General features: G+C 37.2%; 2 protein-coding genes across 2 annotated transcripts in view; both read left to right on the forward strand.

The window, feature by feature from the left end:
* Nucleotides 1–2,183: 2,183 nt before the first annotated feature.
* STX16 (syntaxin 16) lies at nt 2,184–13,982 on the forward strand. The gene is given in 9 exon segments (XM_009326780.1): nt 2,184–2,195; nt 4,588–4,695; nt 5,927–6,067; nt 6,626–6,788; nt 7,683–7,774; nt 8,960–9,018; nt 9,020–9,101; nt 9,628–9,708; nt 11,984–13,982. Coding segments are annotated over 8 exon segments (816 nt in total). The 5' UTR covers nt 2,184–2,195; nt 4,588–4,602; the 3' UTR covers nt 12,089–13,982.
* Nucleotides 13,983–15,386: 1,404 nt separating this feature from the next.
* NPEPL1 (aminopeptidase-like 1) overlaps nt 15,387–16,803 on the forward strand; it is an 18,430-nt gene continuing 17,013 nt past the window's right edge. The window contains exon 1 of the mRNA XM_009326869.1: nt 15,387–15,431. Within this exon, the coding sequence (XP_009325144.1) occupies nt 15,387–15,431 (45 nt within the window). The remainder of the gene's footprint in view (nt 15,432–16,803) is intronic.

Genomic DNA, 16,803 nt, shown 5'->3' on the forward strand with positions numbered 1-16,803 from the left:
GCTTTTTGATGTCTCCTTTCCCCAAAGAAAAAAATCCAAGTTATTTCATAGAGCAGAACTCTTCTATTCACTTCAGTGTGGGCACTGTTAAATACACTAGTGTAGATTATTCCCATTGCTTGAATTTTTCCATAATTTGCTCTGATGTCCATTGCCCTTTTTATTCCCCCCCCCCCCCCCAACAAATAACACTGAAAGTCATCTGTGAGAGAGGGGAGTCAGTAGATTCTAGTCTGAGTCCTCATTACAGAAACTTCAAAAAGCCATTTGTTCAGTGGCAGTTCATGCAGCTTTTCCTAAGTTTTGAGCAGTCAGACTGTGATGGACTGCTTGGCAGCTCAGCCCTACTGAGGTTTTTACACTTTCTGTTAAAACTTATCATTTATTTGTAATAGTCACCAGTAAATATCTGCTGGCAGTCTCATCACTCTAAATTGCTTTGCATTAAGGCATTTTTGTTAGGAAAAGCCATACTTTGTGCTGCAAGTTTTATTTCAGCTGATGAGTTGCTGTTGAATGGTCTTTCTTCGTTGTTAACTCTATTACACCTGTGTCTAACAAGCTATGTATTAAATTGTGTTTGCAGAACAGGAAATGTCAATGGTAATGTGTATTATACGTGTTTAATTTGGCACTGCGTTTAGTTCTTGTTAACATGGGGTTTTGCCAATATTAGTATCACTTTTTAGATCCTTGGATTTTTTTAAAATATCACCTAGAAAATTCAGTGATAGTTTAAACTCGCATACAGGCTACTGAGCAGTGAAACTACACTTTAAGTCAACAGTGAGTGCAGTAACACTTAGCACTTGCATAAAACGTTTGTTTACGGTGTTTGTTAACATTAATTGAAGGTATTTTCTAGGATGCTCATTCAAATGCAATCAAAGCTAACAGTGACTGGAAATTGTCGCTCTTGTGCAGTGGATGAAGTTAGTCAATGGCTCAGTCTTGATCCTGGTGGACAGTTGAGAGTTCCGTAGTTACTTACTACAAGTGTACTATTTTAGCAAGAAGTGTAAAGATGGTAGTGTGAGCTATTCACCTTTCATGTTTCTAAGGTGCCCGTCACCGTCAGAGTTGCAGCTGATAACCTTTTCTTTTGGGTGGAGTCCCCAGAGCAGAGCTGCTGCATGTCAGCAGGGCAGCGTTGCAAATTCTAGCTCGTAGTACTTTGGTTTACCTTAGTTCACTCTCCAGGCTTCTCCTGAAGAAATCCTTTACAATGAGAGCTCTCTGTCAAAAATTGTGTTCTGCCCTGGAAGATGCATTCTCGTGTGGACAGTCAACCGCTCCTTAAACTCAGATAATCAAAGTAGCGTTCTTAACAGTATAGTCCTATTTCAAAAGCTTGGTACAGGATAAAAGAGATCATTAGCTGAAGCCTGCTGCTTTGTTAAACCACAAGTATTTTGTCCTTGTTTTAGATGTGATATGCTTGCTTTATTAATCTTTCAGTGAAATATCCTATTGCTCACACATACCCTCTACAGTACAAAGACTGATGAATAGAGAAGGTGCAGATACATTGCAGATACTAGCCTTTTGTATTTTTTCAGATGCATGTAGGATTAATGTTACCTGAAACTAGAGCATAATTGAAGTGTGTACATAAGTGAGAGTACAGTACATTTGCTTTCGCTTTTTGTCTTCTACTGTCTGTTTTATCCTGTGATAACTGGGGTACTTGTCAGTAAATGTCTTGCAAAAGCTTGTATGTGCATCCTCCAATCATAATCAAACCTTCCAACTCACCAGTGGATGTTGAATACTGCAGTCAAATTGCCCTTGCTGTCACACTTCAATATATTCTATTGCAGTTTTTCTACCTGAAATTTTAGTAACTAAAACTTCACTGTGCAGTTACTTCGGAAAACAAACCAAGCTCATAACTTGACCTCTTATGTTCTTTCTGTTTACCAAGCAACTGAAATATTTTTTTAAAAGTTTGTGCATCAAGGAAGATGCTGACTTAAAAAGTACAATATCATGATGTATTTATTGAATAGTCGTGTTTTAAAAGCCAGTTTGTTTTGTTCTTGGTAAACTGTCATGCTTAAAAAATAAACTAGTATCTTCTTAACTGACCATACCCTATATCTGCCCTATGTCTCTTTTTTTTCCCTTTTCCCTTTTGCTGTTTCTAACTGGATGGGGCTGATGGGATCCACAAATCACTTCAGGAGCTGGATGAGGTATTGTTTTTCACATTTTATTCTGCCACGGTGCATCAAGCGTACATCATTGATCTAAAATGTTCCTTTCTTTATTCTGCTAGTTTATTAAATTTCGTTATATAGGATTGGGTGTCTCTGTGCACAGTAGAAGGACGAGGCTGCATGAAGACAAGCATTTTGTGATATAATGTTACATTATTAATAGATACATAATAAACTAGTCTGACTTATTGTATACATATGGGATATAGTGACTTCGAACGATGAAGCTGTTAACTATTTTTTATGCTATGCATAAATTGTACAAACTTTATTGGTCAGGGATAAAAAAAAAAAACAGGCCTTCAGGAAAGAATTGCCCAGGAAGGAAGAGGGATTGCTTTCTAAAAGGGGAGGGGGTGGGGAACCACAAAGCTTTCCAGGCCTGATAAAGGAAAACTTAGAAATCTGGGAGAAACTAGGAAGTGAGGTTTTTGTATGAAATCTTTCCCTGCGAACAAACAGTGAAGTAATTGGGTATGTTTCAAGTGGTACCATTGATGACACCACCTCTTTCTATCTCCAGTAAAGGAAGATTATTTAATCTCTGAAATTACAAAGCCTGGTTCAACTGGCAACAAGATCTATATTTTTCTTCCAATTCCACCCATTCCCCTGCCTTCCTCTCAGAGGAGGAAGATGACTGGAAGCATCTATGGCCCCAGTGCTAAATGTTGCTCTGTGACTCTGCACACTGTTAGGTGTGTGTCATACTCAGCCTTAAATTGGAGAATCATAGGCATGCTTGTTGGAAGGAACCTCTGGAGATCTTCTAGTTCAAGCTCCTGCTCAAAACAGGACGATTGGTAAGCTATATAGGGTCATCCATGACTTTGTTTAACCAAGTCTTGAAAACCTCCAAGAGCAAAGATACCATACTTTCTCTGGACAACCTCATCCAACGCTGCACCGTTGTAGAAATAGGTTTCTTTGTACCTGCACTATAGCACTGAGTCTATTTACATACGTTTCTAAACCCTACCAAGAAAAATATTCTGATCTGTTTAAAGGTCAGTCGCACTAATACTGTCCTTAAAAGAATTCTTATTGCGTGTGAACAGCACATTTTACTGGTAATGATATCAAAGCAGATAAATAAATCTGTACCTGTATATTCAACATCAGACCGTGGCTTTTGGTTTCTGCGAAACTGAGCTTTAAAAAACCCAACGAACCAAAACAAACACCCTGCACGTTCTGTTCTTATTCCTTCATAGCTGTCATGTTTTAAGCTCTCTTGAGGTTGAAGTTATTCAACCTGCATCCAAAAGTATTATTTGAAAAATAAGATTGATCAATCTTATCACAGGTATTTTGTGACTCTAAAAATTACTTTTAATTAGTCATGTGTTTTTTTCCCTAAAACCTTTTAATATTTCAACCCTACAAATTGGATTCTATTCCCCAAAATAGTCTCAAAAAGTGTATCGTACCCTTCTGCAACTACGACTGTGCTGCTGTACATCAGTGTGCATCAGTCTCCAGTAATATAAACCCCTGATTTGTTGCACCTGAGTTATTCAAATTATGACTATTAATTGTGATAAAGGGTTTCTTTTACTCCTTCCCTATCTCCAGCCCTCCTCTGGATCTGTGGAAAGCTGTCTATAAGCTGGCTGGCACATCGTCTTATTTATTCTCTGACAGTCTCTGGAATTTTCTGGAGAATTATCCCACCTATTTTCCTGCAAGTTTCTTTGCCTCAGACCATATAGCTGAAGCAGCAAGCAGGTATCATTGTGATATAGGGAAGCGTGGATTGGTCACTGCCTTGGCTATTTTTGTTTAGCACCTTTTAATTTCTGTTAAATAACTTAACAATTTTAGTTGCATGTCGGTTTGCAAGAGTGTTTGCTCTTCAGCTGCCTAGTAGGTGAGTGTCTGGCTAAATAGAACATTGTTTGAGAACAATCACAGGATGCTATTTTTATTTCTTGGAGATATAGCAAACATTTTTATTTGGAGATTTTCCCAAATGAGATTTTCAGACTTGCCTGGCCCAATATAAACCATGCTACACCATCGATTAGGGATCCCTTGGCTGTGAATCACTGTCTAATATGAAATGTACCAACATGAGAATTACTTGAATTCTCACTGCAATACCATATTTTCTCCTTGAAAATCCACTAAGAATTTATTCTAAGAGTAACTTTCATCTTTCAGATCCTGTAGGAAGTGGGAGGATGTAGGTCATTAGCATATAGGGACAAACCAGGACATACGCATCTTGATCATACCTGCATCATGCGCAAACACATTTTTGAGGTTAATTTTTATGGGAAGGCATACATGCACTTTTTCCTAATGCTCAAGCATCTGGATCTAATTTGTGTAAAATTAATTTGCTGTCTTTTCTTATCTTCTGTAGCTTGCTGATGATCGTATGGCACTGGTATCGGGAATAAGTTTAGATCCCGAAGCAGCAATTGGAGTAACAAAACGCTTACCTCCCAAATGGGTTGATGGAGCAGATGAAGTAAGTTGTATGGCAAATCCAACACAGAGTTTGATTTCTCATGTAGAGATTTATTAGTGTTGTCAGTTATATTGTCAATGCTGTAAGATTTACAATAGAAGTAGTACAGAAGAAAGATTTAAATGTGTGTTTTCTAAACTGACACCCTTGTTTAGAGGAAAATATCAGGCAAGCTGTGACTTATTATCTTGAAGGATATATTGCAAGTGAAAAAAAGGGAGATTATCTAGGGCTGGAAATTCTAGGAGACTGGGTTTGCATCATCAGTGGGAGCCCAGTATTAACAGTACACTGGGACCATTAGGATAGACATGCTATAGCTGACTGTTTAGACTTGAGACTGCAGGAAGGTCCTAAAGCTCTTAGCAAAGCAAAGTTGTTCTCAGTTTGAAACTTAGAAGGAAGGGTACAAAAAAATTAGCACTTCCAGTAGACTTTTTATTTGAACCCATTGAGGGGTCCAACTGAATAGACCCGAAAATGATGGAGATTAGCAGTTTAATATTTGAAAACAGAAAGTGTTAGTGTCTTCTAGCAGGAGAACTTTTCCTGCCTAATCAGTACTGATGCCTTGCAAGTTATGGAAATATTTGGACAAATGCGAGGGGAATGATTCTGGAGGCATCCCATTAAAAACCTTTTCCAGTATTTGGAGTGTGAAGCTATTCTTGACTTTCAGAAAATCCTTTTAAAATGCACTCTCGGAACACACGTTGGCTCATCAGTTTGTGCGTACAGAACCCATTGTGCAGAAAGGTGCTCGAGTCTCCTTTTTACTATGATAATAATCATTCTTACAGATTTATTTTTAATTACTTGTTTGAAAGCATGTCATTTAGCTTCTACTGTTAAGTTCAGGCTGTTCAATGTTTGACAGAGTTGAAGGTGTGACCTGAATTTTCATTTATGTTTTTGGAAGTTGGCTAAACCTTCTTATTATGATATTAATTATATAATGATAAAAATATTATTCCAACTTCATGAAGCATATTTGAAAACAGCAGTCTTGTCTAAGATTAACAAGAGTAGGTTTAAAAAGTAGCAAACTCAAAATATAAGAAAGTATTCAGTTACTTCTTAGCTTTTTATGTGTGTGGTTTTTTAATGATCTTTGGTCTGCTTTTTGTGTTATATAGATTTTTTCAATTATTTTTGTCTAGCATTTGTCAGAACATTTTCCTCTGAAACATTAGTCACTTCCCTTTCTTCATTGTTGGGGTTTCTGTTTTAGATTCAGTACGATATTGCCAGGGTTAAACAGAAGATGAAAGAATTAGCCAGTCTTCATGATAAACATCTAAACAGACCAACACTGGATGACAGCAGTGAAGAAGAACGGGCAATAGAAATAACAACCCAAGAGATCACACAGGTACAGGCTGCTTTCAATTCTAAACCTACAGTTTGATGTACCTGTAATGCATCATGATGAGGCAGTGGCTTGCTTTGAGTAAAGCATTTCTTTTGTAATCAGTATTAGAGCGAGCCAGAAGTCCTGGGTTCTACGCTTGGTACTGCACTCACTGTCTCAGTGAACTTCTCAACGAGTCACTTAACCTCCCTGTTCTTCTACTTAACCTGTTTGCTTTTCTACTTGGAATAGGATTGGGAGACTTAATCAAATCACATTTACGGATATCTCAGACATACAGATGTATATTTTCTAAGGCTTCGGGTCCAAGCAGTTATAATGAAGCAAATGTCTTTGGTCAGAAGCAGTTGTGTTACTCTGCTACCCTGGTAGCTTTAAGTTGTTTGCTCATCTATGTTCTGTGTTTCCATACCTTTTTAAACATTGCACTGGGCAGTAAGAAACTTGCTTTCTAGATTTTTTTAAATTAAATATTAGTCTTCCATTTGGAACTCTTGCAATGTGATATTTAAAGTGTGTGTTGCTGTATGTTTTTTACTAATGAAATTGTTTTCTCAGTTATTTCACAGATGTCAGAGAGCAGTCCAGGTCTTGCAGAGCAGGTCACGTAGTTGTACAGAACAAGAAGCACGTGTTCTCAGGAATGTAGTGTCTTCCTTAGCACAGTCCCTTCAGGACCTATCCACCAACTTTAGGCATGCACAGTCTGACTATCTCAAACGTAAGCATAAGAGATACAGTAATACATGGGCACCTTCTGTGGAAACCACTAGTTAAGGTGTGCTTATTTTCTTGGTTGGGAAAACTGAAGCACAGAAGGGTTAAGCGATGCACACAGGACTACCAGAAGTATATTAGAGTGGAGGTTAAAATTTGGGAGTTTCTGGTTCACAGCCCGTGTTCAAATTGCTTTATTCTACCTGTCTTTCATATTGCTAAAGGAGAAATTTCATGGTTAAGTGTATCAACAAAACCAGTGTATTTCATCCATCCACACTTTTAATGTGTCATTGCTTCTCAAATTGTGGTCTGCAAAGCTACTTCTGTTACACTGGTGAAGCAGCCATTAGTCTTCAGACATGATACCTGCTGTTGATTGGTAGTCTGTGATAAATTAAAATTCTGCATCCATAAACAGATCTGAAGTGGAATATCCTCTGTTTAAAACTCTAGTGTTTTGTGTGCAATTCCATTTTCAGCTAAGTAAGATTATTTTAATCTTGGAAGAAACCCATGAAAATTTGATCTTCAAATTTAATACTGATGTAATATTTCTTCCTCCCATGGTATAAATGGCACAGGTGGAACTTAAGATCACAATTCAGACAAGGGATGTTCCTAAGATAATTTGTTAGGAAATAGCCTAGAGTGATCACACTTTAAGGCTCTTAACTTACCTAATTTTTTTAACTTTATGGAACATGATGACTTAAAATCACTGATTTAATTGGAGTCTTGCAAGTCTGGTTGAATTTGTTACGCTTTGTTAAATAGTAAGCCTGTGTGACAGTTAAAATTTAGATACTGCTATTTGTCATTTATTAGCCAGATTTTACTCTTACTCTGATTTTACTGTGCATAAATATTATGCTCAAACATAGTTTGTCTTTTACAGGCATGAAGAATAGAGAAGAAAGATCCAAACACTTCTTCGACACCTCAGTCCCACTGATGGATGATGGGGAGGATGATACACTTTATGACAGAGTAAGTTAAGATATTATTACGCAAATTCAGTACAAAGCAGCTTTTTAATGTACTTTTAATTTTAGTATGAAAATATCAAAATGGTATGCCATGAGCACCAAGCTACATGGAAATTCTATTTCTGCACACTTGTGATGCGTTTTCCTAATTAGTATTGCTGTTGCGATGTTAAGATGATTGTGCCATCAGCCTCAGTGTTGCAGTGCGAGGGAACTCAGTTTGACTACTGAATTCTCCTTACATGACTGCAAGGGACTAGAAGGTCTGTAAATACAGCGCTGTCCTTTGTCATACCACCTTTCTGAGCAGATGCAAGAGTAATTGTTAGAAAACTCTGTGATTCTGAGTTTGGGTAGAAGGTGGCACTCTTTAAAATGAAATTTAAAGTGTAACTGAAGATTTTCAGTATTACAAATTGTTGCAAATAATGGTGTAATGATTTGTTTCTGCACAGTTAAGTTGTAATGTTGTAGAACTGTACCAGACCCACTTCTTTTTTTTTTACTTTGTGGAGTTTGGGGATACGGCATTTCTAAGCAATGGTTTGATCTGTTCTATTGTGTCCTATCTAACAGTACTGCAGAATACTCTTAACTGTAATGCTTAACATTTAACTGAAAACTTACCGAAAAAGTCAAGGCAGCTTTTCAGCTAATCTTGTGTATAAGAGGTTTTTCACTTATCTCTAAATAAGAGTGATGGGAAAAGGATAGTGTTCACTTGTGAATGGCCTTGGGAGACAAAAACAGTATGATGTTTATAGTTTATTAAAAAAAAATCAGAATTGCTGCTGTGTCTTTACACATTGCCATTATGGGACTTTGTGTAACGCTGATCAATCAGTAGATATTCCATAGCTACTAGACACTTGCATGTATTGGTTTTGCACACCAATAAAAACATGGGTTTAGGACAGACCTTATTTTAAAAAGTTGTTTGTGTGTTTGGGCAGGATGCAAGATTTAACGTTTTCTCTGCTCAAACTATAAATAGATGTCCAAGTTATTTTAGTGACCCTGAAACTCTGTTTTTAAAAAAACACAATTTTTTTTTTCTTAGATACTTGTCTACTAAGGAAATTCCAAAAGGACTGTTGTGTTATGAAATCTTATAATCCTTATAATTATTTCTAGTGTTTTCATGCTGTTAATGTTAGTTCAACATCTAAATCTTCTATTTCAACAGGGTTTTACAGATGACCAGCTAGCACTGGTGGAACAAAACACATTAATGGTGGAAGAGCTAGCGTTTATTCCGTCAGATTGTACAGTCAATCTCTGATCTCAATGAAATATTTAGGGACCTGGGAGCAATGATAGTAGAACAGGTACACTGACATCATGGTGTTAGTAAAAAAATAGGAGATTCCAACTTACAGACTTCCTGTTGTAACATCCTGATTTCATGTGCTTCTCGCTTTTCCTAACTTACCTCTTCAGGCTTGGGTTTCCTCTGCTTGAAATCTGCCAGAAGATGAGTTAATGAAAAGAAATAAATAAAAATTCAACTGGTTATGGGTGTTAGACTAAAAAAAACATAGAATGCCAAAGTTCTGTTGAGTCTTTCTTCCAGAGATTCAGTTTAGGTTAAATGTGTCAGCCAAAAGCACCTGAACTGGAAGTAAGGTAATTATTAAGGGATGTGATGTGAGATGGTGACAGAGCTGCCAGTTAGATATTGAGCAAGGAGGTCGTTTAATGAAGTCCCAACTAATTCTCCTGTAAAAGTTCATAGTTTACATAGTTTGTTAGCTGTTTGCTGTGAGCGTTGTTAATTACTCTGCTGCTCATAATAATAATTGCTTTATGAAGTTCTAGGTTCGACTTGGTGCTCATTGTCTCCATTTTATTTAGGGAACAGTTCTAGATAGAATTGACTACAATGTTGAACAGTCATGTATGAAAACTGAAGAGGGTCTAAAACAACTACATAAGGTAAGCTGGCAGAATACTTAAGCTGCTTTGCATTTCTAATAATCTTTTATAATAGCCATTAAGTTAGTCCTTTCTTAATTGCACATCGTCTCTTTTAGAAATGATTGCTGTACAGTATGAAATGTCCAACTGCACTGTAGTAGGAACTTTCCATATGACTTCTGTTAATGTCATGCTTGATGCCTAGTGTTAATTTATTAAATAACTTTCTGGGCATCCAAGCAATGTGCTTTGATCTTTAGATTGCTGACCTGGTGGGACTGATCTGCAATTCCTTCTCTGTTTGGAGAGCCCAGCACTTGTGAAGTAGGACTGGTTATTGGGTACCTCACTATAGATTTCAGTCAGTTGATAGATCCTAGTTTGAAAACATTATCTCAATAGTGTGAGCAGTGAGAATAATTTTTAATGTTTTCCTTTACCACCTGACACTTGTCAGAAGTTAGGTCCAACCTGATGCTTTTATTGTGAAGCTTCTACTATGAACATCTGAAAAGTTTGAATTGGCAGCAGAACAGAGTTTTGTGGTTGTTTTGTTTTGTTGGCTTTTTTGTTTTGTTTTGATTTTAAGCTAAGTTCTGACTTGTCAGCTCAGTTCAGTCCTTCTGTTGCTGGAAATAAAGTAGAATGAGAGATTTATGCAAAAGCCTCTTAAGTAAAACATTCTGTTTTGGAAACATGGACATCTTACTACTACACACTCAGCTTCTTCATATTATGGTAGACTTCTAATATATGGACAGCAAAAAAGTGCCATTTGAGGAAAAGCAAAATAAATTGGTTATAAGTTTATTCTTGTTACACATAATTTTAGTGATCTCAAATTTACTTTTAAGCTTTGTTCACCAATGGTCAATGCCTTAAGTAATTGCAAGCAATTTGCACAAACTGAACTGGAAATAAATGAATCAGTTGGAATCAATGCTATTTCTAGTCTGGTGGTAGTTAATGAATTGTCAGCAAACCCCTCTGTGGATTGCTGACTGGAGTATGGATTTTTGATGCAATATGTACCTGTTTTCAGTACAGCATAGGAATTTTTTCACCCATCATGGAAGATGTACACACAGGTCTGAATAGTAATATCAAACACAGATACCTTGCTGTTTCTAATACTGTTGCTAGCTTTATTCTGATTTAATATCTGTAATATCTATAATGCCAATTTTCTTTTCTGTTTTAATTGGCATAATTATTACAAACTACTGAGACAGCACTTTCACAGAAATTGCATTAATTCACTGCAGAAGTCTGGTGATACGAATCACGAGTTACCAATTCCTGCTTCGCATGAAAATTGGAATCAGTTGTGATACTTTGTCAGGCTCTGATACTTCAAGCCTAATTAAGTAAATAATCACCGTGGTTGCATGTTACATAGTTTCAGGTCAAAAACTCCTCTTTAGCAGATCTGATAATAAATAATTACTTTCCAGGACCTATAAAGGAGAAGAATTAATATCTTTTTCCCTTTAAATTTTGAAGGTTTATTAATTTTAAAAGAATTAAATGCAAGTTTTGTTTTGTTTAGCTTCTATTAGCAGACTTTCATTTGGCTTTTGGAGAGTTTTCTCCACGTTGCCTCCTTTTAATTCCCCTGGGAAAAAGAGGAAAGGGATGAGAAAATGTGGTTAGAAGAAAGAAGGAATGAAGCAGAAAACTGAGAACCAAATCAAAAAGAAAGCTTTCAGTTCTAATTGAAATTAAATGAAAATGCACAGCTGAATCAGGTACAACAAAAATGCCTATTCAAAAATGAAGTTTTGTTGTGAATTTTAATGTCCTTCAAATATAATACTGGAATCAAATCAGCAAAAATGAGTTAGAACATCTTACCAACTTCTACTGTTCAGACTTTCACGTACCCAGTTGCCTGATCTTGTTTCCATGGTCTTCATAGCTAAGTGTTCTTCCAAACGAAGTATCATTCTTCTGCGTAGCTCATAAGTCCTGTGGAGGCATAGGGCCCTCTCAAGGACTGCTGAAAAGAAGTCACAGTTAGGTTGCTTAACTGACATGAGGATTTATTCCTCTTTATAGAGTCTGCTGTTTAATAGAGATAAATGTGACTTCAGCGTACGCTTACCTTCAGTGAAGTCTATGGTGCAGACTGGAGTTTTTTTGTGGGAGTTGCTTGCAATATACATTGTATGAAATGTCAAGTTACCAAAGAACAGTTCTGAGATAAATGTACTTCTCTTATACTAAACAAGAGCCTGTACTTTGTAGCTTTGCAGAAATCTAAGTATTAACTCTTTCTTTTCTGTTTCTATAGGCAGAGCAATATCAAAAGAAGAATCGGAAGATGCTTGTTATTTTAATTTTGTTTGTTATAGTAATTGTCCTTATTGTTGTTCTTATTGGTGTAAAGTCACACTAGGTTTCACTTCATTTTCTCATTTTTGGAGTTTATGTGAACTTTTTTCCCCAATGTGAATGGATGGACCTGCACTCCAGAAAGCTGCCTTTGAATGTATAAGCCCTTGTGGTGCAAAGTCTGTGCAATGCTTCTGTAGAATTCTTCAAAGTACAAGTTTGGTGATCTGTGAGGTGTTTGTAAGGATTATATGGAAAATGTCAGGAAACCTGATGCTCCCACACAAATAATTTGGCGCTCTATGCAGAGGTGCTTGGAAACACAGTACTCTTGAAAAATAATTACAAAATTGAAGCTTACCAGTGAGTACAGTAATTAGGATGTTACTGTGAACAAAAATGTGTTGTATTCTGTATTCTTATATCACAATTGTTACAGGCTTCAAATTTAAACCATGTTACTGAGTCATAGGAGTAGATAACAAAAATCGATCTAGATGTAAAATGTGTCAAGGCACAAAAATGTTTTACTTCATCTCCGTTCTTCCAGACTCAAAAACTCCAAAGAACTGGATAGACAGCTAAAAAAGAAAGCTTTTAGCAACCAGAGTGTAATCCAACCCCTGTGATCTTAATTTAGATACTGCACCATTACTAAGAATCAGAGTAGTACTTGATCTTGTAAATAACAAGATTTAATCACTGGCATAATTTAACACAGTTAATTAAAAAAATTTCCTGAGTTTGAGTAATCATGGGAATGTTTTTCCTCACCAGAATGATCATATATTTTTTTTTCCTGTACAATTTTTTTTTGTTTGAAGTACAGACATTACATTAAAGCAGTGGTGAAGTTAAACCTAAAAAAATAGAGATTCTTCTTTTGGCTTTCTACTCCATCTGACCTGCTGTAGTGGGTCTCAGATGTTTCAGAAGTTAGTTGCTGTAATAGCTGTCTATTTTACAGTGCATCTGTCCATATGTGTTATGTTTTTATATAAGTGACTTCACTACAGTATATATTACATCCATTTTCCATGACAGAAGATTATTTCTTTCAAATGCCTGCCTGGAAGAGGATGTGTTTGTGGACTTTTACTGACCATGAGAGATGTCATGCAAATGACATGTTACTAGGCCTTCAGTAAAGAATTTGGGGTTTTTTTCAGTGGAAAACTTTGCTGTAGGCCATAAAAGATAAATTAAGGAAACATCTAAGTAATAGAATACTCATGATTTAATTCAGGCCTGAAGTGGTGTGCAGTTGTAGAGGCCTTGTCTTAATATTTTTAATATGGCTTTTCTGTATGGATTTTTTTCCTCAAAGGGACTGTAACTTTCTTCCTTCATTTTCTGACTGACACAGTGCTCCCCATAAACGTGCAGAGATGCTCTGCTCAAGGCCCTTGAAGTGCAGTTTCATAATACTATGATATTAATGTTGCACATGTTGCCTGCCCTGAGTTTATCTTTACTATGTACTAAGGAGGACTTAAGATGTGGCTTTAAAGTGGCTTGGTGCAGGAATGGACCTGAAAGCAAAGACTACAAAGATGTGAAAGCCTTGGCTTTTTCTGTGGCTTATTGTGAAAAGCTTTGTACCACTCTTGTTACCTCTAGACAAAGGGGATGTTGAACTTCCAAAACTGCCAGTTCAAACCCTTGATTAAATTCATTAAGTAAACTGGTAAAAGAAAGAATGATGCTTGTAGTTGGGTGTGCAGCTCCCCTGTTCTGGTAATAGATCTTTTCAATGATCGTGAGTAAAACTACTGTCTCCCTAGTGTGCTGTCTACATCGGTTGGTGTGAAGCAGCGTATTGCTATAATTTAATATACTGTATTTGCAACTTCCTCTCTAACATGAGATCGTGTTATTTATTTCTGTCTTGACTGGTGCTTTTGACATTTTATCATGGCTAATGAATTCAAAGAAGTAATAAAACACTTCCAACCTAATTGGGTAATCATTCATTTTTTTAAAAAAGTATAAACTGAAACACAGTCATGTGATGTTAATACATCTCGATATAGTCTTCATAATTAAATGAAAGCAGCAGTGACATGAATATCTTGGGGGGGGGGGGGAAGTAACTTTCTGTAGCACAATGTAACTTGGATCGTCAAGAGTTATTTCCCATGAGTTATGCCCATGGTATCTTAACTCCACTGAAGTAACTGGCTACATATTTTCTATCCAAATTCTATAAAAGGGAAATGCATTTTTAATAGGCATTGGACAAGTTAAACTCAGATGTAAACTGTCCTGTGTTACTTGAGCTGGAATTTATTGAAACTGATTATATTGAGGAAAAAACCCCACAACAACAGGCTTCTAAATCCCTGCGGGTGTCTAGTTTATTAGGAGTCAGTCTGAATAACTACCAGCAGCTAAATCAAACTCTTACGCTGTGTTTGTAAGAATATCTTTACATGGCGCATTACAGAAGGGGTGCTATCTGTGCCATTGGGCAACGAAAGCCCAAAAAAGCCATGGCAACTGAGGAGCAGCTTGGCTTTAATAGTGGCTGGTGCCTACTCGGGTGTTACGGGAGCAAGAGCTGCCCGAACCTGCTGACTGTGCTTCTGTCCAGCCCTGTAATCGTGTATCTATTCTGCTGCAGAGAAAGCTGGTACGCTGTTCTGCAGATTGTGGCATCTTTGTGGCTGCTGGATTCTCCTCTGCTTGTATTGAACCTCTGATTCCTTACGAAGGAACAGAACGGCACTGCTAGAGCATCTGTGGCTCTTCACCTGGTGGGAATGACCTATAAAGCTGTTGGCTTGTGCAGAATTTTTCCATTGAAATGCATGCAAGCATGCAAAAAGGAGCTGCTGCTCCTTGTTAACAAGTTAATTCTAGTGATATGTGAAAATGACAGTATTAAAAGCATTGTAATAGCAAATTTATTTCTACTGCAAGCCTTCTCTAGAAACTGAAAAGTAAAATGGAAGAATTAGTTTCTTGCTTGGTGGTTTTTGGAATGTGCTAAACATTGGAATGAATGTAATTGATGCAGCGTTCACTGCAGCGTGATGAATATAATTGATGCAGCGTTAACTTATCACAACACAAAGGAGTCTTATCTCCTTTGCTTAAATCCTTGGAAACCTTGCTTTTGGTTCAGCCTTGCAAAATATAAGTTCTTGGATAGGTGACAGTGAAACTATTTTGTTGGAAAAAATGTGTATTTAGTATCTCCAAAGAAACCCAAACCCAACAGCCTTCCTAGATAAATTAAAATTCATTAAAACAGGGAATCTATTATGATGTTGCATATTAATTATGATGGATTATGTAAGATTATGTTTGAGTGGCTTAATTCCGTAAATACTTGTAGAGGATCAGTAATTGGAGTGGCCATGGAAGGCTGGTCCATGCCGCAGCTTCCACTGCGGCTCCTATCGGTAGAAACGTTTGCAGCTACTGTTAGCGGAACATACATAGAAAGTTTCTGTGCTGTAGCTAGAACTGGTTTTCCCAGTCAGGCTATTGCCTTGAGTAGGAGTCTCCTCTGCTGTCCTTAACTTTAATGAAGGAAGGATCGAGGGTTAGATGAGTGTTTCCTACTGCTTTGTTTACCTTTCAGATAACGCGGGTTCGGGGACAGCGCCGTGTTGATATTCTTGCAGCAGCAGGAAAGCAGAATTTTTACTCAATGTCTAGGAGCTTACTGCCTGGTTGAATCCTTCGAATGTCTCAATCCTGAAATAATTGCTGTGTGTTACTGTCTTTCATATCTCCCATCCTGACTATATGTATTGGAATAATAGCGAGTCCCTAAACAGTTTATGTTCTGTGGCTCAGTGAAGAGACTCATGAAAGTTGGGAGTTGGAGCTTGTTTATTGAAGAATGCTGTCCAGTCTGAGGGTGCACGACTGACCCCTGCAACAGATTTTGCTAGATCCTTTTTATTTAGGCTAATTTTAAATGTATCGGGCAATAAAGTTTCTATAATGTCCCTTCAGAGACTAAATAAGACCTTACTCTAAGGCTTTTTCTGCAATTAAACCTAATATTTTTGTTTCTTTTTAGATGTATTTCCATTATATGCATCAGCATTCACGTTTCCAGTATAAGTGGAAGTGCACTCCCTTTATGATGTTTAGATTTTCCTAGTTTTCATAGCTGCAGATTAATGAGTATCGATTCCCTACTGGCCTAACATTAATAGGAGGTGACTGGCAAATATAAAAAAAATGAGGAAAAATACCCTATTATATTTAAACATTTAAATTTACTGTTAAAGCTGGTGTTTGGAAAACATTGTTTCCTTTTAATGAATCCTCATGCTGTACCTTAGGGCATATTTTGGCTTTTTCCTCTGTTTCTGGAATGTTTTTTAGCAGTACATTTTATCCAATATTTAACTTCACGAGGAAAAGAGGAATTCAGCTTTTTCCATTTTTGTCCCTATGTAACTTCACGCTTTCAAAATGAAGCATTTCCATCCTGAAGTGGTATTGTGAAGGGGAAATAGAGACTTTCAGCTTGATACAATTGCATTTCAGCTGTACACAGAGGTAGCTGGATTAGTACTAACGCCTTCCCCTCTCTGGAAGCACTCTGTACGGTTTGATGCGTGCAGTAGGACGCAGGGGATCTCACGCTTTGCACAGCGGTGTTACCGTGTGGGTTTTTTTCCGTTTTCCTCCATAACCTGTGAAACCGTAAACCCCCTGATCCCACTCGTGTGTTTTATGAAGCCCGGGTCAAACACAAAGGCCCGGCACAAGGCTTGTTCCTACCCAGTGCTCCCGGCGCGGGGAGGAACGCCG

Source organism: Pygoscelis adeliae, unplaced genomic scaffold, assembly GCF_000699105.1.
Source record: "Pygoscelis adeliae isolate BGI_AS28 unplaced genomic scaffold, ASM69910v1 Scaffold286, whole genome shotgun sequence".
Lineage (NCBI taxonomy): Eukaryota > Metazoa > Chordata > Aves > Sphenisciformes > Spheniscidae > Pygoscelis > Pygoscelis adeliae.